This window comes from Desmodus rotundus, chromosome 7 (assembly GCF_022682495.2).
Source record: "Desmodus rotundus isolate HL8 chromosome 7, HLdesRot8A.1, whole genome shotgun sequence".
Taxonomy (NCBI): domain Eukaryota; kingdom Metazoa; phylum Chordata; class Mammalia; order Chiroptera; family Phyllostomidae; genus Desmodus; species Desmodus rotundus.
In genome coordinates, this window is record NC_071393.1 from 49,970,146 (window position 1) to 49,998,107 (window position 27,962).

A 27,962-nucleotide genomic window follows, 5' to 3' on the forward strand; every position below is an offset into this window, starting at 1 on the left:
TTCAAATCCTGCATCTGTCAACTAATAAATGTGTGATCTTGGTCAAGTTACTAAACCCTTTTTTGGCCTCATTTTCCTCTTTGATTAAAAGGAGCTAATAAAATCTTTTTCATAAAAATGGCAGAATAGAGCCCTGGCCAGGTGGCTCAGTTAGTGGGAGCAATGTCCTATTAACCAAAAGTCTGCAGGTTCAATCCTTGGCCAGGGCACATACCTGGGCTATGGATTCAGTCCCTGGTTGGCACACATACAGGAGGCACTGATCGATGTTTCCCTCGTATCAGGTCTCTCTCCCCCTCCAACCCTCTTTCTCTCTTTCTAAAAATTAATGGAAACATGTCCTCTAGTGAGGTTTTTTTTTTAAATGTCAGAATAGCCCTGGCTGGTGTGGCTCAGTGGATTGAGCACTGGCCTGCAAACAGAAGAATCACTGGTTCGATTCTTGGTCAAAGCACATGCCTGGGTTGTGAGCCACGTCCCCAGATAGGGGTGTGTGAAAGGCAACCAATCGATGTGTCTCTCCCTCTCTTTCCCCCTCCCTTCCCCTCTCTCTAAAAATAAATGAGTAAAATATATTAAAAAGCGTATCTTCTTTTAAAAAATAAATTTTAAAAATTAAAAATGGCAGAATAGATACACTGGGATGTGTTATGGGCCCTATACTGTCTAACCTACCATTTCCTTGGCCACATTGGGGAAGTTCTCCTTCATTATGTTTTCAAATAAGTTTCCAATTTCTTGCTCTTCCTCTTCTCATTCTGGCACCCCTATGATTCCGATGTTGGAACGTTTAAAGATATCCTGGAAGTTCCTAAGCCTCTCCTCATTTTTTATGAATTCTTCTTTCCTCATTTTGTTTTGGTTGAATGTTTCTTTCTTCCTTCTGCTCCAAACCATTGATTTGAGTCCCAGTTTCCTTCCCATCACTGTTGGTTCCCTGTAGGTTTTTCTTTATTTCACATAATGCGACCTTCATTGCTGCCTATATCTTTTTTATGCTGTTGAAGTACCCAGTGAGTTCCTGGAGAATCCTGATAACCAGTGTTTTGAACTGTGCATCTGATAGGTTGGCTATCTCGTCACTTAGTTGTATTTTTTCTGGGGCTTTGATCTGTTCTTTCATTTGAGCCATTTCTCTTTTTTTTTTTTTTTTTGTCTCACTGCGCCTTTTGTCTTAGGTGTTCACCAGGGCGGGGCAACCCACATCGCTTAGTTGTGAGGCTGTATGTTGGGGGGGGGGGTGTCCGAGAGGGAACAAAGCTGCTTGCTCCACTCTACCGGTTTTCAGTCACTCCCCCCGCTACCCACAAGCAGATCCGGCCTTTCTGGTGCTGTTTCCCAGGTGGGTTGGTTTGTGTACGTTCTGGGACCCTGTGTGTTTCTCCAATGACATCTCCTGTGAGGCTGGGAATTCGTCCCACCGCCTCAACACCCACAGGTGTTTTCAGTCAGAGGTTTGAGGCTTTATTTCCCTGCACTGGAACCCTGGGTTGAACGGTCTGTCTCGATGCCCAGTTGTTCCTTCCAGTTTATCTCCACATAAATGTGGGATCACCCTGTCTGCCAGCCACCGCCTTGCCCACCCCAGTCCTCCAGCTGCAGACTTGCCATGAGTCCTCTCTGCCCGGCTGCCCATCTCTGCCCCTCCTACTGGTCTGGATGAATGTTTCTTCTTTAACTTCTTGGTTGTCAGACTTTCATACAGTTCATTTTCTGTCAGTTCTGGTTGTTTTTTGTTTTTAAATTGTTGTCGTCCTTCTTTTGGTTGTGCGAGGAAACAAAGTGTATCTACCTACGCCTCCATCTTGGCTGGAAGTCAGAATGTTTTGTATTAATATGTAATTGGCTTATTATTTTAAATAAATGAATATTTTATATTTTTGTTTTAATTTCTAATATGGTAAATATTGGTTGACATAACCTATATAGACTCAAACATAGACTTGGAGTCTGTAAAATATTTTTAATAGTTTAAAGATATCCTGACACCAAAATATTTGAGTACTTAAAAACTTTAAAGTTCGTAAATTCCTTCTTAAAAATTGGGTCACAGCTAAATTTTATATCCCAAGCACTTAGAGCATTGAAGATCTTCTGCTATTATTTGTGAATGAGTGAATGAATAAGTGAAATGAAATTATATCAGTGTTTTCTCCACTCTGTAACTAGTCTCTATTTAGAAAATACATAGAGATTATTTAGAATACTTTCTATTTGGAATATTCTGGCTCCTTATATATTGGTCACTTATATATATATAAGGCTGTATATCTACAGCCTTATATATGTGAGTTCCTCAAGGGCAAGAACTGTCTCTTGTATCAACTATGTCTAAAAAAGTACCTGCCATATTATAGTGAAAAAAAGAATGCATTCCTTGATTTTTGTATAAGTATATCAGGAAATAATTCTCCATGATCACTCAAAATCTATTTTATTTAAAATGGTAGGTACTTAAAAAATGATATTCCATTAAGAATGCTCTTCTACTGTCTCTTTCTCCCTGGCTCCACGTCATCCTAAAATAATTGTTTTAAAAAAAGAACTCTCTTTTGTAAGAGAAAACAAGTTGCATCAAATACACCTCTGGCCTGTGGACCCGAGATGTCCACACCTGAGGCTGCCGTGGGCAGGTGCCGGGCACCACTGAGAAGAGCGGGCCCTCCGGGGATGGGAGCCTGTTGGCCGCTGCAGTGAAGATTAATCTTACCACCCAGTTTCTAGAAGTCTAAGGAAGAAGTAGGATGAAGAAATGGACTTCTACTCTCTGGCACAGAGTAGGCACCCAAAAATACGTCTGGAATGAAAAATACTACAGAGGAGCCTAATTTTTATCACGGCCAGTTACCGACTTAAAAGGTATTTTACCTCTAAAGAAGTGGTAAAACTCTTCTGGCCACTGGCCTTTTCACCTTAAAAGGCCAGTGGCCAAAAAAGGTCCAGTGATTGCTTGTATCTGTCAAAGCTGAAGGTATGGTTCCCAGAGAATTACAACTAAGTCAATATTTTGTTCAAATCTTCATTTTAAATCATCAAGATGATGTCTAAGCCAACTACCGAACAAATGGCTTTTTATACAGTTTCTTTCAAAATGCTACTTCTTATCCTTTACAAAAATGTATAGGGAAAATGACTGGCATAAGATCAAAGTAACCTTACATTTCAAGAATTTGGAGCTGCACATTAAGTGGGAATATAAGGAAAAACTGTGTCACCTGATTGACAGTTTCATCTAGTGCCAATCATTTTACCCTCCCCAAGTTCTTTTTTTTTACTTTTATTTTTATTGTATTTTTTTCATTACCATTTATTCCCCATACACCTCCTTCCCCCTTGCAATCACCAAACTGTTGTCCATGTCCATGAGTCCTTTTTACTTTTTACTGAATCCCTCCATCCCGTAACCAAGTTCTTTCTTCTGTGTTTTTATACTTTGGTAAGAACAAAATGATAAGAAAAAATATTATTTAAAAAACCAAAAATGTATAGGGAATAGTATTAAGTAACTTATTCTATTGGTGAAGATTTCTATTTTTCTAAACCTAATATTATATTTGCACTTTACTATACCTATTAGAAGCATAGAGGTCAGAGGTTTTCATATCCACCTGTAAATGGTAGTTCAACCATTTAAACTCTTAAACTCTAAAATTACCAGATCCGTGGCTTTTGTGAAAAGATTCCATACACTTTCTAAACATAATATGGTACCCCCAAAATGAAGTTTGATCTGAATTTTTATGTATATGGAGTCATATTTTCAGGAACTAAAGGAGCTTGCTATTTAGTATCATTTTACAATCATTTGTGAAGGAATTGACTGTCATGCCCCCCTTTGTTTTACATGGATGTGGACCACTGTACACAGAGAGACACTTCCCCTTCACAGGGAATGTGTTCCCGATGGCTCTGAATCACATAAGTATTTTGACAATGATGGACAAAAAGTGTTATTCCTGAAACAAACTTCTGTCACCAACGTCCACATTTTTCTACAAAATGCTCCCCGTGTCAATGCTTTTCACAATCCTAGCTAAATAAATAATAATGTGATGCTCTCTTAGAAGCTAATACTTATAACAAATTCAACTACCTGCTAGATCTGAATGTCTCTAGACCAGAATTTTTAAAACCGTTCCCTTTGAGAAGAGTTTGGGACGTTAGCTCAGAAGGTCTCTGACAGGCAGCAACTGTGAACCAAAATAGCCAAGCACCCCAATGTGTACTGGATTAGATGCACTTACAGTTAAACACACCTCTAAAATAAATCAAAGGAGTTATGTTTAAGATTTTATTTATTTATTTTTAGAGAGAAGGGAAGGGAGGAAGAGAGAAAGAGAGGGAGAGAAACATCGATGTGAGAGAAAAACACTGATCAGTTGAGTGCCTCTCGCCCGCCCAGACAGGACTGAACCCACCACTGAGGCAGGTGCCCTGACCTGGAATCAAACCAGCGACCTTCCACTTTGAGGGACAACGTCCAATCAACTGAGCCACACCAGCCAGGGCTCAAATGAGATTTTTAAAAAACTCTTCACCTAAACATTCAAGGAACAGGAAGCACACTATTACTTCAATATAGGCAAGGAGGATTTTTATTAAAGACTTTACCATTTGAGGTTCCTCAATACTTATCTGCAATCCTTGCTCTGATTGCTCTTGAGATGTTTTGTGCCAGTACATTTTTCCCATTAAAGAAATATCCTTGAAGAAAAAAACAATTAAAATAATGTCAATTTTAAAGCCACTGATGCATATTATTCAGTGTAGCAAAGTGCTAATCAACGTCAGTAAATTAGTACCATATAGAAGAGAAATACATGTGAGTCAATATTATACATAAAATGAGAAATGCAGAAGAAAAGATACAATAAAAATGTTACCTGTTATCCCAATTTTACGGCTTTTTAAATCATTGATCTCTATAGACATATCAGCAGACTGAATAAGACAGTTAGGTAATATTAAATTAGATACTTTACAACACTGCTATTGAATGGCTACATAAAAAAGATAAAATCAAAACTAAAATTTAATCTAACCAAGAGCAAGAAAGGATATGAATCTACTTAAAATTTTAACAGGTATAACTGCCAGTGTCATTCTTACCATAATTAGTGCTAATTTCTCTGACACGCCCTCTACTCAGTGGAAGTAGACAGCACACCACAACGTCTAACAATGGACAGGAATAAAAAGACCCAGCTTCTGCCCATACTGTAAAGTATGGACCAGCCATCAATAGGCAAGTTATTTCGCTAACCTTCACCTCAGTTTTATCATTGTTAAACTGGACATTCGCATATGTGACTCTTAAAGGACTCTTTCTTGTCTAGTCTTTTAATAATGTCAGTAGCAATATATGAACATGCATTGTACTTAAAACTCTGCTTTTCAACCTTTTCTTTGCTTCATTAAAAATATCCAACTGAGGCTGCTGGCTTCTACTCTACCTTCTTGTCATAAATAACTATAAAACTGGACAAAATACAAGAACAACTCTTTTAGGATCGTACAACAGCACTGCAAGGCTATGATGACTAAGAGAATGGTTGCAAAAAAACGTTAGGAGCCAAATTACCCCAGATTTCTGTCTCACACAATTTCCAGACCATAACACGAGGAAGGGAAAACCATACAGGGCCCAGGGGTCCTACAGAGTAGAAGAGACAGAAATTAGAGCAAGAAGACAAAAGGGTAGAATTTGCTATGCACAGTATGGAAAGAAGGGAGCCGCATACAGCGAAGCTCCAAAAATCTGCAGGAAACCCTCAAAAGGTCCTTGACTCTGGCTGGACACCAGTCTGCCCATGCAATGGTGAAGCCTGCGAGACCAGGCAAAGAAAAACTGCCATGGGGTGGGAGGAGGACGAGAGGAGGGGAAGCAATTACCAAAGAGCTGTAAACCACAATTCCCAGAGCTCACACAAGCTGGAAATCAATCATTAGTCCTCCCGCCAGATATACAGAGTATATGGCACATTTATCGTAAACCTCACAAGGATCGTACATTAGCAGTAGGGCTAAATTAGCCCTGAAGTAGTGCTTTTTTTGGACTTTAACATCATTTTAAGTAATACTTCAAAAGATCAGTGTGATCTTCAAGTAGCTTAACTGTCTATCAGTTTACCCTCTAATATGTTTTAAGGAAGACAAAATCCAATACTCTTCAATGTAAAATTCACAATGTTCTTCACCCAATCATAAGTTACCAATTACAGAAAAGTCATAAGTATGTGATATATAATCAGGAGAAAAACAAGTAGGAAAAATCCCAGATATGACACAGATGTTGAAATTAACACATACAGATCTTGAAACTTATAATGTAAATATTGTAAGTGTTCAAAGAGATAAATATGAGGAGGAAATGTAAGTTATAAAATCAGAATCAAATGGAACATCTGCAAAAAATGTATATTATCTAAAATAAAAGTTTCACTGGGTGGCATTAATAGCAGAAATGATAACGCAGAAGAAAATATCAGTTGACTAGAGACATAGCAACAGAAACCATGCAAAATAAATTAGAGAGATGTTAAAAACTGAAACAAAATGAATAAATACTCAATATAACGTATTTAATTAGAGTTGCAGAAAGGGGATGTGGAGGGAGAAAATATCTGTACAAAAAAATGGCCAAATTTTTCTAAATTTGATGACAACTCACGCAAGGAGTTCCCTGAGCTCCAGCAGAATCACACAAAGAACATTGTGCCAAGTATCTTATAATCAAAATGCGAAAACCAGCAATAAATAAAGACCTTACAAGCTTCAGAGAAACACTAAGTACAAACAAACAATGAATTGCCAGTGACTAGTGACCACAAATTAATGCTGCAGACGTCTTGTCAGAACTACACAAGCCAGCAGACAGGCAGCAACATTTTAGAAAGAAGGCAACTGTCCACGTGGAATTCTATGGCCAGCAAAATAGCTTTCCAAACCAAAGGTGAAATACTTTTTCAGCAAACAAAAGGCAAAAAAAAATTCATCAGCAGCAAACCTGCATTACAAGAAATATTAAAGGAAATTCTTCAAGCAGAACAAAAATGATATCAGATTAAAACTTGAATGTTCACAATGAAAACAAATGGTAAAATGATAAAAATGTGGGTAAATAAAAGACATTTTTCCCTTTTTCATTATCTTTTTAAAATATAATTGACTATTTAAGTGTAGTGATTCCTGGGGTAGGGGTATAAGGAGACTAAATGGTAACAGAAAAAAATAAAGTAAAGATTAAAAAAATAAAAGACAATAGAAGAAAAATAAAAATAAAATATAATTAACTGTTTAAATAAAAAATAATAATGTATTGTGAGATTTCTAGCATATATCATGCGAAGTATGTATTAATGATAGTACAATGATGGAAAAAGGGAAAAAGTTACACTGCTGTAAGGTCCTTATACTATATGTGAGATGGTATATTATTTATTGGGATAAGTTAAATATATGTATATGTATATGTATGTGTGTGTGTGTGTGTGTGTGTATACAGCAAACCATATAGCAGCCGGTAAAACAAACAAACAGGTATGGAATGGCATAAAATACTTAAAAAAATGTAATCAAAAACTCTCCAGTAAACAGGGGGAAAAAAGCAAAGAACAAAGTGACAAATGGAAACCAAATAACAAGATAATATCAATAAATCTAAACCCAACCACATCAATAATTACATGTAAATGGCTCTCAACATTTTAAAGACAGACTGTTACATTGCAGAAACAGACAAGATCTTACTATGTGATCGCTGTAGGAGACCTACTTTATATATAAGGACATAAATAGGTTAAAGTATTGTAAAAGGATGAATGAAGAATTAACATGCAAACACTAATCATACAAAGAAAAACCAGAGTGGCTATTAATACATTAGACAAGGTAGGCCTCAAAACAAGAAATATTAGCAGGAGAAAGAGGATTATTTCATGATAATAAAAGAGTCAAGATCCTCAGAAGACATAAAAATATACACTAATGACAAAACTTCAAAAGGCATAAAACAAACCCTAAAAGAACTGAAAGTAGAAATAGAAAATTTTACTATTATAGTTGGAAATTTCAAACCAAGACTGTATTTGGCTCCAGAGATGTCGCTTTTGATAAATACACTAGCTAGACAGTTAATGTGGAAGGGGAAAGCCTGCAAAATATTCTTTACAACATTTTAGGTTGGAATATATATTATTAAAGCATAAAAGGATGACAATAATGAACACCAAATTCAGCATACTATTCACAACTGAGGAGGGAGAAAATTATTGGAAAGAAGTACAAGGGGGCCTCTACTTTACTTGTAATTTTCTATTTATTTAAACACTCTGAGGTGGACATGACAAAATGTTAAATTTTTAAGAATCTGAGTGATAAGCACTTTTTCTACATCTGAAATATTTCATAATAAAAACACTTTAAATAAATTTCTCAACACATTTCATGTGGATGACTTAACAATGTCAAAGATGAAAAAAATGTATTTTTAAAAACTCTATATAGTTTACCTCACTTATAAACATCTATTGCCAAAATCTCAATTAAAATATTTGCAAATGAAGTTAATCAGCATATTTATAAATAATACATTTTTTTAAGTACAGCTTACATTCAATATCATTTTGTGTTAGTTTAAGGTGTACAGCCTAGTGGTTAAATAAACATATACTTTACAAAGTGTTTCCCCTAATATTCCCAGTACCCACATAACACCATACATAGTTATTAAAATATTATTGACTGCATTCCCCATGCTGCACAGAAACAATACATCTTGACCAAGGAAATTTTTCTCAAAACGACATGGTTAATTCCTTATAAATTTATGAAACTAACAGATTAACATGGAAATTTATATGATCATCTCAGTAACTGCTGAAGGAAATAAAATCCAACACCTATTTCTGAGTAAAAGTAGAAATAAAACTTAACCCTACAAAAGATATTTTCAGAATCCTGCACCAAACACTAATTCATAGTAAAGCATTACACAGTTCAGACCCAATGCAACAAGAAAATAGTAAGTGATAAGAATAACATAACAGAAAGGACAACAGTGTCACTATTAATAGATTATGGGACCACAGATTTGTGGGGGGGAAAGAATATCAATTGAAAAGTTATCAGACCAAAATAGAGGTGCTAAGCATATTTAATAAGTTCAACAAATAAAATTCCAGATCAGCAATAACTAGTCAAGATCCCATTCCTACTGAGCTTCTAATATAAGCAACAAAACGAATGAATCTCAAAAACAGGTTGAGCAGAAAGTCCAGGTTAAAATGGCATCAGAATAGCCAAAAAATCCTCTCCTAACCACCCTTTAAAATAAGTATAAAAACAAAAACATATGGAAACTTAAAGTATTTGTCTAGTAAGTCCAGTGCCTGGACTTCTTCAAGGACAGCTTCTACTAGTTGCTTTTTTCCTGTGTATGGACCATACAGTTTATTTTCAAGCCTCATAATTTATTGTTGAAAGGCTTATATCAACCCAGGGAGCACTTATTAAATAAGGATTAATGAATTTTAGAAGAAACAGTAAGGATTTTGGTGTTTTAATTTGCCCTCCTCCCATATTCTGCTCTCCAGCTAAGTAGCAGCCTTGAAAAAAAGACAATAAAATAAATATTTTAATGATTTTCAGCCATGTGAATGTATAGGCTGAATGTCTGGGGTTGGCCTCAGTCTGTTAATAGTTATGCTGTCTGTTAAAAACACCTAAGGACCCTCACCTGGGCTGACGCTATTTGTGGTAAAGCTCCAAGACATGACCCTGATTGGAGCCAATGTTGTGGCTGGATCAGAACTTTCATTCTTGTTATGATTGCAAGATGCACCTGAACACAATCATTTTCATAGGGAACTTTGAAAAGGCACGGTTTATTACTTACAAGTCTGGATGGTACACACATGCCCAGGGACACACAATAAGCTCACAGGTGGATAGAGAGACAGAGAGAGTGCATAATCCTGGGGTTTTGCTTTTATTGGCGTTGAGAGTGGGTGCCCAGGCTTCCAGAGCAGAAACTAAGTGTGGAAAAGCAACAGCAAGCAGTCAGTCAAATGGTTAATTATACAAGTCTACCAGAGCTTTCCAAAAAGGGGAACTTCATGGGTGTGGCAGCCTAGCTCTTTACCTAGTTTGTAACTGGCAGTGTGTTTATTCAAGACAGGTATCTCTGAAGCAAATGCCCTGCCCATCCAAAGCTTAATGCCAAGCACTTAATCACAATCAAGAAAGTTAATTGTCAGGTGCTTACACTACACTGATGTACATTCCAAGGGCTGCGCATGTGCTCAGAAAAGACACAGAAGATCTTAGTTTTCACCTCGGATTGACCGTGAGGCTCTAGGCAAGCTCAACATGAGGGCTGACAAAGAGTTGTAAACTGTCTGCCCGAGCACTGGAGGAGTGTTCCAACACACACACACACACACACCCCTCTCAACAAAAGCTGAGAGACACTGGTTCCAGGCACTCGAGGAAATCTACATTTAATCATCACCCAACCACTAAGCTAACAAAGCAAAGACTTCAGTGGTCACACACAACAAAGAGAATATAGACTTTAAAACATTAGTTAAGGCCATTCCCTAAATTTTTTAAATGAAATGATAAAAACAAGAACACCAAATAGCAAAAATAACAGTAACAAAACCTGGGGCAAAAGGAGACTCTGATTTCCACAATTATCACATATATTATTTTAATTATCCAGTTTATAAATAAATATCCGATATACAAAACAAGCTAGAAAGTATGGCTCAACACAGGAAATGACAATCCACAGAAACCACCCTGGAGGAAGCCCAGATGCTGGATTCACTGACAAAAATTTTAAGTCTCCTATTTTACATAAGCAGAATGAGAGGTTAAAAAACATGACTAAACCACTAAATAAAGGTAAAAAAAAGTCTCACCCAATACATAATATCAATAAAGAAAAGAAATTAGAAAAACAAACTAACAGAAATTTTTAAATTGAAAAGTACATTACTAAAATGAAAAATTCTATAGAGGTGCTTAGTAGCAAATTTGAGCAGACTTTGAAGAAAGAATCAGTGAATTTTAAAATAGGTCAATTGATATTATTCAGTCCGAGGAATCAAAATAAAAAAGAACAGAGAAAATTGAACAGAGCTATGGGATACCATCAAGCAAAAAAATAAGTACAAGAAGAAGAGGGAAGTACAGAAAAGCTATTGGAAAAAATAATGGCAGAAAACCTCCCAAAGTTGATGGAACACATTAATTTACATATCCAAAAAGCTAGTTAAACCATAATAAAACTGTCAAGGTGCTGAAAGGTAAAGATAAATAGAGAGCCTTGAAAGCAGAAAGAGAAAAGCAACTCATCACACACAAGAGCTCCTCAAAAAAAATAACTGATTTCTCATCAGAACCCATGGAGGCCAGACAGCAGTGAGATGACAAATTCACAGTGCTAAAGGAAAAAAATCAACCAAGAATTCTGAATCCAACAAAACTATCCTTCAAAAACAAAGGAAGAGTTAGACAATCTGAGATAAACAAAATTGAGTGACTTTGACACTAGCACAATTGCCCTACACGAAATATTAAAGGGAGTCCTTCAGGCTGAAATGAAAGGACACAAGACAATAATGCAAATACATATGAAAAATAAAGGACAAATGTAAAAGTACTAGATTGGTAAATACAAATGAATATATAAATAAAACATTTGTATATAATCTTTTTCTCATGATCTTAGATAGCTTATTGGTTTGAACACCATCCCAATATGCCAAGGTCGCAGGTTCAACCCCTGGTCAGGGCACATATAAGAATCAACCAATAAATGCATAAATAAGTGGGACAACAAATTGATCTCTCTTTCTCTCCTTTCCTCTCTCTCTCTCTAAAAGCCACTAAAAATGCATAAAGCAATAATTATAAATGTGTTGATAGACACATAGTGGATAAACATATAATTTATGACAATAGCATCACAAAAAGAAGGGGAACAGAGATTTAAAGGAGCAAAATTCTTCTGTATTATTTAAATTAAACTGGTGTAATCTGAACTAGATTCTCATAAACTAGGATATTAACTGTAATCCCAAAGGTAACCATTAAGAAATTAAGTGAAATATATACGGGGAAATAAGGGAATAAGGGAATCAGTATGGACAAAAAGAAACCTACAGGTTTTCATGCTTTTTATTAAACATTTCAGCAAGCCATACCATTGGTATTGAAGAAGATACCACTAAAGTGGAACAGCAATTCCATAGTGAAAGCTTTCTGGCACCAGGAAATGAGACTTGGAGCTGGGCAAGTAACCTACCCAACAGACAGGGCTCTGGGAAGAAGCACAGGGGAAAGGGTGTGAGCATATTCAGTCCATAAGTAACGAGAAAGAGCAACTGAAGGCCTATCAAAAATCACTGCAGTACCTCAACGTACTAAAGGCTATTTATGACAAATCCACCACTAACATCATAATTAACGGGGAAAAACTGAAAGCATCTCCCTTAACATCGGGAACAAGACAGGGATGTCCACTTTCACTACTCCTTTTCAACATAGAACGGAAAGTCCTAGCCACAGCCATCAGACAAATAGAAAAACTAAAAGGCATCCAAATTGGAAAGGAAAAATGAAACTGCTACTATTTGCAGATGACATGATACTGTGTATAGGAAACCCTAAAGATTAAAAAAAAACTACTAGAACTGAAAAATAAATTCAGTTAAGTAGCAGGATAAAAAATAAATTTTATATACCAATAATGAACTATCAGAAAGGGAAACTACATTTAAAATTACACAAAAAATAAAATAAAATACCTAAAAGTAAATTTAACCAAGGAGGTAAAAGACCTATACTCAGAAAATTATAAAACATTGAAGAAAGAATCTGGAGAAGAAACAAACAAATGGAAGAATATACCATGCTTATAGATAGGAAAATCTAACATCACTAAAATGCCCATACTACACAAAGCAATCTATAGATTCAATGCAATCCCTATCAAAATACAAATGATATATTTCACAGAACTAGAACAAATAATCCAAAAATTTGTATAGAGCCATAAAGAAACCTGAATAGCCATAGCAATTGTGAGGAAGAACAAAGTTGAAGGTATCATACTATCTGATATCAAACTATATACTCTAAGTCTACAGTAATCAAGACAGCATGATTCTGGCATAAAAACAGACACATAGGTAAATGGAACAGAGTAGAGAGCCCAGAAATAACCCATGTCTATATGCTCAATTAATATATGGCAAATGAGGCAAGAAATACAATGGGGTAAAGACAGTCTATTCAATAAATGGTGGTGGGACAATTAGGTACATGCAAAAAATTAAACTAAACCAGCTTCTTACACCATTTATAAAAATAAACTCAAATTAAAGACTTAAACATAAGACTCGAAACCATAAAACTCCTAGGAGAAAACACAGGCAGTAAAATATTTGACATTTGTCCAGTGACATTTTTAATTGATTTTAGAGAGAAAGAGAGGGAGGGAGAGAGAGAAACACTGATTTTGTTGTCCCACTTACTATGCATTCATTGGTTGATTCTTGTATGTGCCCTGATTGGGGATCAAACCTGCAATCTTAGCCAGATGATGCTCTAACCAACTGAGCTACTTGGACAGGGATATTTTTTCTGGCTTATATCCTTGGGCAAGAGAACCAAAAGAAAAACAAATGAGACTACATCAAACTAAAAAGTTTTTGTCAGCAAAGAAAACTATCAACAAAACAAAAAGACAACCCACTATATGGGAGACCACAGTCACCAATGACACATCTGATAAGGGGTTAACATCTAAAATTTACTAGAAACTCAGACAACTCAACACCAATAAAACAAACAATCCAATTTAAAAATGGGCACAGGACCTATATAGCCACCTCTCCAAAGAGGACTTAAAGATGTCCCAAAGACATATGAAAAGAAGCTTACATCACTAATCATCAGAGAAGCATAAATAAAGACCACAATGAGGTATCACCTCATACCGGTCAGAATGACCGTCACTAATAAATCAACAAACAAGTGCTGGCAAGGATGTAGAGAAAAGGGAACCCTTGAACACTGGTGGTGGGAATGCAGATTGGTGCAGCCACTGTGGAAAACACTATGGAGTTCCCTCAAAAATTAAAAATGGACCTGCCTTATGGCCAAGCAATTCCACTTCTGACTATAGAGTTGAAGAAACCCGAAACACTAATTCTAAAGAATATAAGCACCCCTTTGTTCATTGCAGTGTTATTTACAACAGCCAAGCTATGAAAACAACCCAAGTGCCCATCAATAGACGAGTGAATTAAAAAAGTGGTGGTACATTTACACAATGGAATATTACTTGGTTATAAAAAAGAATGAAATTTTACTATTTGCCACAGCATGGATGGACTTAGAGGGTATTATGCTAAGTGAAATAAGTCCGACAGACAGAGGCAAATACCATATGATTTCACTTATATGTGGAATCTAAAATTTGTGAATTTGGGAAATCTGTGCCAGGAATGGGATGAAGACCAAATATTAAATGGATACATATCACTTATTATAAATCCCAATACTACAAAAGCCAAAAACAATTTTTTCCCCCAGGCCTGGATCTTTTTGACAGTACAAGCCAGGCAGTGTGGTACACTGTCAGGTGGGAGCTCCCTGCAAGCAGGAGTGTTCTCGCATGCACTGCAGTGGGGATCTGGAGCGGCTCAGTCTCACTTCTCCAAGTGTTGTCCAGTGTCCAGTGGCACAGATGTCCGGAGGCTTAGGTCCCGCCCCAGGCCAGCTAAATCAAAACCTGCATGTTAAGTATGTCCCCACATGATTCACAATGTGGATCCTGAGGAAAAAAATTTGATGTGAACCTTCAACTCTGGCTTCCCGAACTATGCCCTGCTTGTTTACGGGTCTGAGTCAACCACTACGGGAAGCCTTGGTTTTCTACCAAGAGACTGAGACCTGCCCTGTCTAATCAAAATTGTGCAAACTGTCTCCTCATTTACATAAAACAGACCTAACTGGGAACCTGAGCAGGAACTTTTGCTATAAAAGGTGGCCTCCAGTTGGTCTCAGTGGAACACAGTTTAGGTTGCTACCTGAGCCTGTGTCTCCCAGGCTGCAGCTCCTTTTGCTGAAATAAATGCTTATTATTCTTAGAAAAGAAAAAGGAAAAAAATCATTGCAGGATAAGGAAAATAAGACAACACTTGAAATTTCAAAGGAATACATTTCAATACATTGCATCCCATGCTCAAAAGGTGCAAGAAGATATGAATTCTATGAAAACATGCAGAAATCCATGCAGAGGAGAGAGAATGAGGTGAAACAGCAGCAAGATGAAAATGAAACCTAAACTGAGTAAAACAGGAAGGTCTGAAGGAAAATAAACTGCAATGATAGTATTAAAATATTAAAAAACAGCATTTTTAATATAATTAGAGAGAAAATTAAATCAGAAGGAAGAGGACAAATGATAAGATCTTCCAAAACATAGAGGAAACTGACCAAAGGACGGCCAGGGAAGGGAGGCACTGGAAAGATAGTGATAAAATCAAAGAAAGAAAATGCAGACAATGTGGGGATAACTGCTGTTCTTGAAGACAAACGTAAATGGATTATAAGCAAAAGTTAGCGGCTTGGTAAAGATATAACTGATGTAAAAATTAAAAAGTGGTAGGTAAGTTTAAAATTGAGTTTGCATTTTCATGTTTCAGGGGGGAAAAGTCAATGGAAATGAAAGTATCCCTACACATATTCCATAAAATACTTAATTAAAAATGTAGCAGATGTCTGCGTTTGTACTCAAAGAAAGGTATTCTGACGTATTCTGAAAGCAAATGATGACCTGCAGGGAAGAGCTCCCAGTGGTCAATTTGGGCAGAAAATGCTTGATTTAACCTTAGGAAATTCATTAATTTATAAGTTGAATTTTTAAAAGCTCTGTAATCATCTCCATGGTAGTTTCTAGTGTGAATCACATGAAAGGTTGTATGATCCTAAGTTGGCTGAGTAAACATGCTTGGACTCAGATTTTAACTCGGTCACTTTGGGGCAGACTTGAACAAGTTAATCAATCTCTCTGGGCCTGAGTTTTGTCAAATAGGGGTAATAATAGTACACACTTCACATATTTATCGTGAGTAATAAATGAGATAATACATGAAAACAGAAAGTATCTTGTATAGAATACATCAAAGGAGGACCCCCCAAAAAACTGAAATTATCTTCTGAAGGGCGTGCCCCTTGTAGTACAAGCTTCCCCTGCTAGGTGAGTGTTCTAGGAACCCATCTATATCAGTGTACCAGTTGGTGGTGTTGTGAGAGGCTGCGTTCTGCTTCAGTGAATTTTTTTCAAGTCTTTCAACACAGTTCCCCATTCCATATGTGTGGTTTACAAGCAAACCTGCCCACACCACACTGAGTGCTCAGCAGTTTTTGATCAAAATTGACATAGCCCCCACGCCCACCTTCCCTATTCACCTGATCTCACCCCCAGAGATGATTTTTTTGTTTCCCCAGACCAAAACAACAGCAGAAGCACTCAAAGCCATCAAAATCGACAAGTTCAAACAGTGGTTTGAACAGTGGGAAAAATGCCTTGACAGTTATATTGTATCAAATGGAGAAAGTACTTTAAAGGTGACTGAAGTTTAAACATGTAAGAATAAATACACAATTTTTTATAAATAAATTCCAGTTTTTGTGGGGTCCCCCTTCATAGTTATTATTATGCACATTATAAAAAGCAAAATAAGACTGCTAGTTGTCACCATCATAATTTGATATATCCCGGTAATTCTAGATATGAAACAAAAACAAAACATACAATTTTAAGAAATGAGTTAAACAAATTACTGTGACTTAAAGAGGATATCACTATATGCTTAGAAACCCCAAAAGAACCTATGGCAAAACTATTAGAAATAAGGATATTTAGACAGGAAATCAATCCACAAAAAGCAAATTGAGAACATGAGAAAAGGGGAAAAACCACAAAAGCAACAAAAAATATAAACTACTAAAGCAGTCCTTTAAGAAATGTGAGGAAAACTAAAAAACTTTATTGAGATGTAAAAATTGCCTTTAATCAGAAATCTTGGATTTGGGACTAAGATGAAAATCAAAAAGAATTTAAAAAAAACCAATCAGTATTTTGTCTAACATGCATTAATTCTATCTTAACTGGGTCAGAGACTGTAATGAGTGTTACATTTCTACGGCTTTCAAAGGGCTGGCACAGTGTTGAACAATTTTTTTAAATACTTGACAATGTATAAAGCCATGAGCAAGCAGTCCAATCTCACAATCCTGGATACATTTTTCACGTGTTTCCCACAGCAGTTTCCACCTGTGGAACCCAAAATATCAAAGCTGAAGGAACTTAAAAGAACTCTAAAGGAAGCCCGAATTTTACAGACACGGAAACCAGAGCTTCAAGCCCCAAAGTGTGCTGTGTGGTTAGTACTCAAAACAAAGTACCTGGTCCTTCCCCTAAACTGCTCCAAGCAGATGGACCAACAATGGAAGCAGCAGTGTGCCTAGGGCTTGTTAGGCAGGCCCAGTGTCTTTCACTCCCTTTAATAGAAGAGGTGGGGAGGGTAACTTCCACCCACTCTTTTCCTCATGAATCCAGGTTCTCCCCAATGAATGTGGCTGCAAAGGCAGAGGACAAAAGAGTGTTTCTAACTCACACCGTTTTATGGTTTCGACAGCACTTAACCAGGGGCACTGCATTTAAATAACTTACTATGAAGTTGAAGTTTCAGAAAGGAGGAAAGAAAAGACATTTTTATGGCCCTAAACAAATATTTGTGCACACAAGTTACTTTCTTGAGCAATGGCCCGGATTTGCATGGACTTTCCCACGCATCCCCCAGGAAACACCCGCAGGCACTGGTCTGTAGGCTTCCAGGCACAGAGATGTGCCAGGGCTGCTTTGCATTCATTCTTACCCACATTTGACTGTTTTTTAAATTAAACATTTTCTATGATAGTTCTGGGTGGCTAAACCTTGTATTCAGTAAACTGTCAGTTCTGAAAAATACAGTTTGAGGGAAAAAATAAACAGAACTTCAGGGGCTCCCACCTAAGTTTTAACATCAAAATTACTACAGACACGATCTATAACTAACTACATATTGGTATCTTTCCTACAAAGTCCTAACAGAATATAGTCCATTATTTAAGCCAGTTCAAAAAACAAATTATTTCCAGAATCACTATATTTCAAGTAGATTTTTACTTTTCCTATCATTTTTCTGGTGGGTGCCTTATCCCATAAAATTATACAGTGCTTTTAGGAAAATTATATTGAAGCATTTATGAAAAGTTTGTTTAATCCGGGTCATCTAAAACAAATACAGTCAGAAAATTATTTCCAAACTATGATCGAGCCTATGGTCAGCCTTGATCTCCTTGTCATTCCTATCAGGGAAGTCACCACAAAATCCAGATTTTTTCTTTCCAAAGCCTATGGGTATTTTTTAATTAATATGCTTGCTTCTAGGTTATAGTATCTGCTGTTTCAGATATGACATTCCTCTGAGTAAGCACCGACTACTCAGTGAATTGCGACCCGCCCTGTGAGCAGCTCTGCGCTACGGTGCTTCAGGTCTAGGAATCCAAGAGAAATATTCGGCAAGCTTAGAATCTAGTTAGAAAGATGAAAATAACAACTAGAAATAATTGTTAAATACAAAGCAATGTATTCAGTCAAGCATAATCATTATGCACGGGCCCCAAGTTCCATAGGAATCCGGCTTATATAGAGAGGTGAGGACAAGAGCGTAAGTATCAGAAAACGCACCAGTTCCAGTCACGCCTGGGAGAATCAAATCTGAGGAAGAGGTGGGTTCCTGAGCTGCAGGGAGGGAAAGAGAAAAGGGAGAACAACGGTTCTCATATTGTGTCTTCCATGAAACAACTGAAATTAACCATGTACCTGCGGCATTTGATTTTGCAAGGTCTAATATCTCTTTAGTTTCTTTAGCAACAGGAATCCAGAAACTAAAATTTTCAAGACACAAACTGAGGAAGGATGAGTAAACATATCTGTTACTGTTTCTCAAATGGCACTAAATCTAAAACTGTTTTGCTATTCCTAACTCAAATAAGTTCATTAATTTTCTTAAGTGTTTTTCTAAAGATTTTATTTATTTTTAGAGAGAGGGGAAGGGAAGAAGAAAGAGAGGGAGAGAAACCAATGTGTGGTTGCCTCTCGCACATCCCCCTACTGGGAACCTGGCCTGCAACCCAGGCATGTGCCCTGACTGGGAATTGAACCAGTGACTCTCTGGTTGGCAGGACAGCACACAATCCACTGAGCCACACCAGCCAGGGTTAATTTTCTTAAATGTTTTTCACTGTAAAATCATTCAAGATATTATAACCAAAATAACAAGTTAACACGCCACTAATGTTCAACAAGAACATTTGTAGTACCATTTTCAGATCTTATTACAAAAAGGCTCTGGTCGCCATGGTCCACGATGGTCCCCGCCCGGTGCCTTCCACTTCCTAGAACTCATGACCCTGAGTAGCCCACTCTCAGTGAATACGGCTGACCTGTGCAATCAGTAAGATGAAGCAGAAATGGCAGCGGGTCGCTACAGCGTAAAAGATACTGCACCTTCTACCTTCCTTTCTCTTCGATCACTCGATCACTCACTCTGGGGGAAGCGAGCTGCTACCTCATGAGGACACTCAAGCGCTTCTGTGGAGAGGTCCACGCGGTAAGAATCTGAGGTTTCCTGCCAGCAGCCAGCACCAATTTTCCAGTGCCCTGAAGTGGATCCTCCAGCCCCCATCATGTCTTCAAATAACAGCAGCCCCCAAAAAGATCTTGACCATGACCCCAGAGTTTCTTGTGCCAGAACCATACAGCTAAGCTGCAAATGGATTCCTGACCCACCGAAACTCTGTGAAATAATAAATAATAAACTGTGCGCATATTGTTTTAAACTGCTAAGATTTGGGCTAATTTGTTACAAAGAAATAAGTAATTTTAAAGGGCTCTAAAGGAAAATTATGGCTCTTCAGATATTTTCTAGCATTTCCTAGAGAACCTAAGACCTCAAAATCATTTAAAATTACTATTTATTTAGTATGTGTTTTCTTCCTTTTCTTGGCCTTTTTAAAGATATGTGTTAAGAAAACCCATTAAAAAGTGAAGTATTTTGTACTAGATCTTTGAGCAGAAAAAAAAAAGTAGTGGCCCTGGCCAGGTAGCTCAGTTGGTTAGAATATCATCTCCATACATCAAGGTTAAGGTTCAATCCTGCCTCAGGGCACATACAAGAATCAGCCAATGAATGCATAATTAAGTGCAATAATACACAGATCTCTCTCTCTCTCTCTAATCAACTAATCAATTTTTTTAAAAGTATGTAAGTATATACTGAGTGATACTTAATACTCCTTTCTTTGTCCCACATAGTTATCTCATACATCATGTAATATTATAGCATTTCATTATATGTTAGTAACTTTAAAAGACACAGCCCATGCACCATTACAACAGTACTTGTGAAAACCACAGAACCACAAAAATTAGAGCTTACTAGAAGCAGGATGTGTTATAAACCCACACCAAAAAACATGGTTCTTTGCTTTATCATTGAACAAAGCTAATTCTGTAAGTCCTCCCATTAACACAAAGCTATGAATGACAGCATCTAATCTATGTTTATATGTTAGGCAACGTATGCACCTTTCCTAGTGTAGGTGAAGAATGACTGATGAACATCACCCATGAAGGAGCATGCATAAGCAGCCTTCGGTTATCTCTTCTCCGTACTAAATTCCAGCTTCTCCAGGCTTTTCTCATATGGATCTGGGAGTGGTAACAATAAATTTTCAGAAGAATCCATAATAAGTGTTCTTGAAGCCTCATCTCACACATGACTTCATAACATAAACAAATACTTCCATAATAAAACTCAGGTCTCCAAGAGGAAGCAGATTTTTGCTTACATCATTCAATAAATATTTGTTTATTGAGTAACTACGAAGTCCAAGGAATTCTGTGGAATAACATGAAGGATAAAAAGGCAAAAAGATCAATAATCTTGCCTCAGGTTGTTCACAGTCTTATAAGACAGATTCAGCATTCACTTGATCCATCCAACTAAAAATAAAAAGACAAGTAAAACTCCAGTCTGATCACTTAAGTATTCACAGCCTAGACAAACATATATATTGGTGTGTACATAAATAACAATAATGCATGTCACAGGAGAGGCAGAAAGTAAATTTGTACCATGGACTTGGGGGAGAAGGGGTAGATTAAATAGATTTGAAATAGAAGGCAAGTACTTCCTTAAAACGGGTCATAAGAGAAAGGAACTACATGTGTCCAGTGGATACAAAAGTCATTCCATGTGGAAAAAGACTCTGGGCAGATTTTCAAGTCTTCTCTCTTCCCTGGGGCAGATACACAGGTGCCACTCACTGCAGATAAGCAGGGTGAGAATGGAAAGCACCTTCAGGTTGGCGCCTTCACTCCCTACCCCCAGCTCTACTCCCGAGGGATGATGGCGAACCCTGTGCTTGTGTGTGCTCACCAGATTCTCTAAGACGGCTTTGCTGACAGCCAGATTCCAGTTCAGAAAGGAAATAATTCATCTGATTTACAAGAAGTTGTAGAAACTTGTACTGCATTATCTACATCCTTAATCTACCTCTTCCCACTTGGTTAATTTCTGAATCAAGAAAGTTCATCTCTGGGCAGAAGCAAGGAGTTTATTCAAGTTATGGTGTGATTCTCAGTCATCAAAGTTCTCAGGTGGGAGCATCAGAAATTCTCTTGTCGTGTAGGAGGCACCGAAACGCTGGCAAGACTCAGAATGAGCAGGGGAGAGACGAAAGGTGTCACAGGATCAAGAAACTGAAACATCCTAATAGTCTTTCAGCAAGAAGAGACTTGCCAGGCTTTCTTATGATACAGTGGTCCGGAATGAATCCTTACCATTCCTTTCCTAAGCAGTCATGATGTATCCAGGAAGTTTCAAAAGTGCAGTGGATGATGGTGTGGTAAATCATGTAAGTGGCCTCAATTCTTCACCTCTCACTTTATCCACACCCTTGGCTTTGTGACCTTTCAGTTTTCCCATGAAGAGGCAAAGATATTTTCCTACTTCCTGCCACTGAATCTATCTATGTGACTTGGTCTGAGGCAGAAGTAGTGATGTACCAGTTCCAATCCTTGGGCTCAAAGGGTCTTGCATGTTGTTCTCTTGAGCTCCTGCTATCACTGTAAGAAAGGGAGGACTGGTCAGAGCAATGGTTCCAGGGTGAAAACATGCATAGGTATGCTTGTCTAGATGTTAGTCCCAGATACATGGAGCAGAGCTGCCCCAGCTGAAGTCTCCAGCTGGCCCACAGACACATGTGCAAGCCTATCCTAGATCAGCTGGCTCCAACCAGTCAACAGGTGTGAGAACTACAATAATATTGTTTTAAGCCTGTGGGCTTTGAAAGTTGTTTGTTACACCACATTAGCTGACTGATACAGCTGCTGAATGACATTAGATGGCGAGAGAGAAGTATGAGGCTATAAGGTCAAATCATGACGGATCCTCTATTTTATCTATGCTTTAGAGTTGGACTTTACCCTGTGTCAGTAGGGATCCAGCCAAAGTTTTAGTGAGAAAATAACATTATACAAGTGGCTGGTGAAAAACTGTAGTCGGAGTAAGAACTAGAAGTTGGTCCTGAAGATGCTCCCCAGATCCAGGAGAAGCTGATGAGGGCCTAATGTAAGGCATAGTCGGCGGCAATAAGGAGAAGGTTTAAAAGAATACTTCTTATTAATTCCCATTCTCTGTTCCTTAAGGATATTCTTACAGATGAAAGGAAATGATTAATAATAAATAACCCTCAAGTTTCTGAAATATAGGGGAGCCCCATCTTGAGTCTAAAAGGGACTCAGAGATGTTTGAACACATCTGATAAAGTCTGATGAGACAGGCCAACTTTGACAAATCTCATTTGCATGAGTCTGCAAAGGAGTATGGCTCATTTGAGTAGCCTCGTGAGTATGGAGAGTCACCCAGGGGGGGAAAAAAGGAAGGCGCTCGGTATGATGAGCAGAACCCCATAGGAAATCTTGGTCTTCTGAGAGAGGAGACAATTCCGTCTCTCAGATTTGTCTCCTGAGCTGGACCAGAAGCAGACTCAAGTCTGCTCCACAGTACCTGTGTGCTGGGCCGGGGAGGTGGATGGTTGGAGAGGACACCCAAAAATGAGGATGGGTGCTGTAAACAGATAATGAAAGAATGAATTCAAACTCTCCCATTGACCATCCTTCCCAAACCCAATCCCCCTGCCCTAACCAGGCCTGAATTACCCAACAGACTCAGTAGGTACAGGGTGTAGCGCCCATGACTCTTTAAGGAACTGTTTTCATTTTCATTTCTTTTAAAATAAGAAAAAATATGTAACAATGGTCAACATGTAATAATGAATATAGCCTGAACTGTATTGCTCTATCTACCAACACAGTCATAAGATAGTTTTAAATATTTTTCACGGTAGGAGGGGCCTCTAAGGCAAAAGCACCAAGAACCCACAAAAGTCATCATGTAGCCCTGGGGCCAACACAGTATAACTCTGGAAACCTGAGAGCCCTGAGGCACAGTGGACATTACCAGGATGGTGTTATGTAATTGCCCTTCCCCTCCTACCCCCTCAGAAAACCTGAGTAGTCAATTCCAAGGCCAGAGGCAGAGGAGGTATTTAACAGACTGATAGCAAACAAGTCTGGGGTTATCTTCCTTATTTCCTCTCCTCTTCCCTCCTAAGGGAGCCTCCGCCCCGCACAAGGCATCTCACGGGCAGCATGGTAAGAGAGCCGCCACCAAGGAGAAACAAGAAATCTCCCCAGGGGCCTGTGCAGACACCCTGCTTGCGCTGCTATGCAGCGTGGTGATGGGCACTGGAGAACTAAGACTACTGGAATTACGCTTCACATCAGTGGCTTTCAACTTCTCAAAAGCAGGATCCTTTTTTCAAACAAATTCTTACTTGGAGGTCCAGCATACAAAGCAGATCCACAGAGGATGTTGCAGTTAGGTAAGTGTTGATGGTAAGGGCCAGTCCTACCCACTCAGTCCTCCCCTCCCCACTCCACAGGTCCCCAGGACTCTCTGGGACACAGAAATCACTGCTCTTGCTAAGTTACAGTGGAATGCAAACTGGTTCTACATTTACAACTCACTTTATTCACAAGTTGCTTTATGACCATATAATCACTTAGCTCCCATAGATTCAACTATGTATACTGGGAGTAGGGAAAGAGAAAGAAGCAATCTGTTTTAGTGGAGGCTCTATGTGCACGAGATGATAAGTTTAACTGGGCGGCTGCCTAAGTCAGTCTCAGTTCCTGGTGCAGCCTTGGAGGATGAGCATCTCACTGAAGAAGAGTGATTCTGGTTTTAGGGAGAGGTACAGCCCTAAACAGTAACCAGCCAGGTCATCTTGCGCTCAGTTTAGCTCCACGGGACCTGTAAGGGGACAGAGCAGTTATCTCACATGGCCCCTTTTCCTTCGAGATGTTCAAGGGTAATTTGACTGTTCGTCATTTTAAATTTACGTGCTAAAAGAGGAAAGAAGGAAGGAAGGAAGGAAGGAAGGAAGGAAGGAAGGAAGGAAAGGGAAGGGAAGGGAAGGGAGGAAAGGAAGGAAGGGAGGGAGGGAGGGAGGGAGGGAGGGAGGGAGGGAGGGAGGGAGGAAGGAAGGAAGGATCTTAAGTGCTGATTTGGGAACCTGACCCTCTCATAAGGTAAAATTCCACATTAACTTTCCTAATGGAAATCCTTTCATGTTCAGTCGCCAGTGGCTTAAATGCCACTGTTTCCTCAAACCTTTTTCCATGTAACACCATGAACGATAAGTCTGAAATAACTGCACAGAAAAACTAATAAAGTAAAAAAGTTTTGATTTGATGATATCAGCAAGAGAATTAAGGACTTAGATTATAACACTTGAAATAAACTTGTAAATTTTGATAATCATAATTTATATTTCAAAAAAACAAACTGTGTCATACAATGATGTCAGTTTTGTGAGACTAATATTTAAATTTTAGAGTGGAAACACAGATATATTCTCAAAAATGTCAAGAGTTTCCCTAATAATTCCATTTTACTTACATTTCAAAAATGAAGGTGGAATTCTTTTTCAGACATTTTGCTTATCCAGGGCTTTTCCAAACAGAAAAAGCCAAGGGCGGACAAACCTACAGTGCCCGACTGAAGGCCCCCCACCTCACACACACTTTGAAATAACGATGTCCTCGTGTTCTCTCTTTTGTTCAAAAGAAAAAAATATAATCACATAGAGTGACTGACAGACAATTCACAAGATAACATAAAGTATTGACAAATAACAGCCCACCAACCAAATATGGCCAAGTCACCTATTTTTGTTCGACCCATAAGCTAAGAATGGTTTTTATGTTTTTAAATGATTAAAGATCAAAAGCAGATAATATTCATGGCAAGTAAAAAGTATATGAAATACAAATTCCAGTGTCCATTAATAATGTTTTGAATTTTATATATAAAAATTGTGGAAATTTATTTCCTCTCATTACATAAGTATTTAAGTATTACCCTTGATTTTGCCTCTTGGCCCACAAAGCTTAAACTATTTACTATCTCGCCCATTTCAGAAAAGGTTCAGTGACCCCTGATGTACATGAGTGATAAATAATAAGAAATTACAACTCTGTGGGAAAAATAAATCTTTTAAGGGAACCAAAGGAATGAATTCTTCATTCTGGAATTTCAGACAAAACAAATACTTTAAGAGTTGGTACATATCAAAAAAACAATCAACCATCTCCTTAAGTAGAGTTACATGGGTTACACTGATTTTATCACCTCATTACATACCATATTGTCTAAAAAACTGATGAACCGGGATTGCCCCTTAAACTTAATTTCACTGAGAGTTTAGGGTTAAGAATTAACCACTCTTACTTTTTTCTTCCTCTTTAACTTGATAAGATTTTTATTAATCCAATATCTTACAAAAGTGATATCTGTGAAATAATCTACTTAATGACAATGTATTAAATAATTTTCAATTCATAAAGCGTATGAATAAAACTTTTTTTTGTACAGATTGTTAAAAATATTCATAGTAGAATACCGTTTCCCAAATATACCAGGCCGTTTCTTGGCTCAGCGCCCTTGCTTATGCTTATCCCTCCATCAGGGACTCTCTTCCCTCTTGTGGTGGGGAAAGAAGGGTTTCTTTTTTCCTTCCTCCCGTCCTTCCCACTTTCCTTCCTCCTTTCCATCCTTCCCTCCTTTTTTCCTTCCTTCTCCTTTTTTTTTTAAAGAAAGCTTCCAAACCTTTTGAAAACCATTTTGAATGAAATGCCTCTCTTCCTGAAAGTTCACTCAGAATTCATTGTTCCTACAGCACATTACTGGTACTTCCATTTAGCATTTATGCCATTTTATTTGATAAAAATGTTCTTTAAGAATGTATCACCTCTAGTTCTTTACAGATTTCAAGAAGCTGCTTGTCTTCTGGCGTTCCTCGTATCTGGAATGGCAACCCCAAAGGAGCCAGGAGCAAATGATAGAAAGGAGGAGCCATCCTCGATGTCTCTCCTCTGCCCCAATGCAATTCATCACTGAACCATTACATTTCTGCCTAAATATTTTCCAATCCCCGCTGTGGATTCTTAACTATTATAACCAACAACCAATCTCACCGCCTCCCCCCACAGCCATTCATTCCTCACACTACAGTCAGGGTGATCCTCTCAAACCTAAGTCTGACCAGTATACTTACACACTGACATCCCTGACTAGTTCATCTGTCTGTAGCTCAGGCAGTCATAGCACCATGTGGCTTGCAACATTCTGTCAGTGTGTGAAGCCTGTCTCTCCCATCAGATCCCAAGGGCAAGGACTATACCACAGTGCCTGGCATACACAGGCTGCTCAAAGATGTTTGGTGATTGCATTAATGCTGGGTGATTGCATGATTGCAACATCTTATTCTTCATTGCATCCTTGAGGCTGCCAAGTACTATTAAGTGGTCCATTTTGGAAGTTCTATAATTCTGCAATTTTTGGAACTGCCTTCACAGACAGTTTGCCATCCACAAAAGAAAACTTTGTTCTGTTCTTCATTGCTACACCTGGAGTTTTTGACCCACAGTGGGTTTACGACAAAGTGTTCAATCAAAGTTAACTAAGACATTGCTTTAAGTGACATTTGGTTGTTTCCAAAAAACCCAGCCTATCCCCAAAGGTTAGATACTTGCCAGGCACTGGTGAATACTTTACAAGCATTACCTCATTTAGTACTCACAACAAACTTGGGTGGTGGTCGCTATTATCATGCCAACTTTACAGATTTAATAAAACCTACGAACTGCAGTTTAGTAAGGTGGTTAAGAGTCTGAAGATGTGCAGCCTTCAACCTTGGACTCTAAAAGCAGTGATTTTGTAGCAAAATGCCCATAAATGAAATATTGGGTAGTGATGTATCAAATTGATGTTTGCCTTTGTATTTCCTGGGAACCCACAGTCTAATTTCATTATCTTTTGTTGGTCCTTGTTTAAAGTATTTGGGGCCCCTTCACGGTGCTGAGTCATGCTGAATAAGCCTGGAAGGAGTTATTAGGAAAACAAAAATATAAAGCAGAAGTATCACATGCCTTCATTATAGATATAGCAAAAAGTTCAAGGGAAAGGAAGATTACCTCAAACTGGCACAAAAGTAGTTCTGGAAGGAAAGATTAAAACTGGTTGTTCATTCTCGTGAACTCAAGATATGACTCATATTAACAACATGGTAGTAAAGTAGCAGTATAGAAATTAAAACACAGGTTTTATTTTAAAACTGCTGGGGATAACTTAAAATACAGAACATTGAAGTGAAAGAAAAGAATTAATATGAAAAACTATCCATTTTGTACTTTTTTCTTTTCT

At 37.9% G+C, this 27,962-nt stretch overlaps 1 protein-coding gene across 1 annotated transcript in view; it reads right to left on the bottom strand.

The window, feature by feature from the left end:
- The window catches only part of TTC6 (tetratricopeptide repeat domain 6), a 191,266-nt gene that overhangs the window by 119,116 nt on the left and 44,188 nt on the right, over window positions 1-27,962 (bottom strand). The window contains exon 4 of the mRNA XM_053927694.1: window positions 4,612-4,704. Coding sequence (XP_053783669.1) covers window positions 4,612-4,704 — 93 coding nt within the window. The remainder of the gene's footprint in view (window positions 1-4,611; window positions 4,705-27,962) is intronic.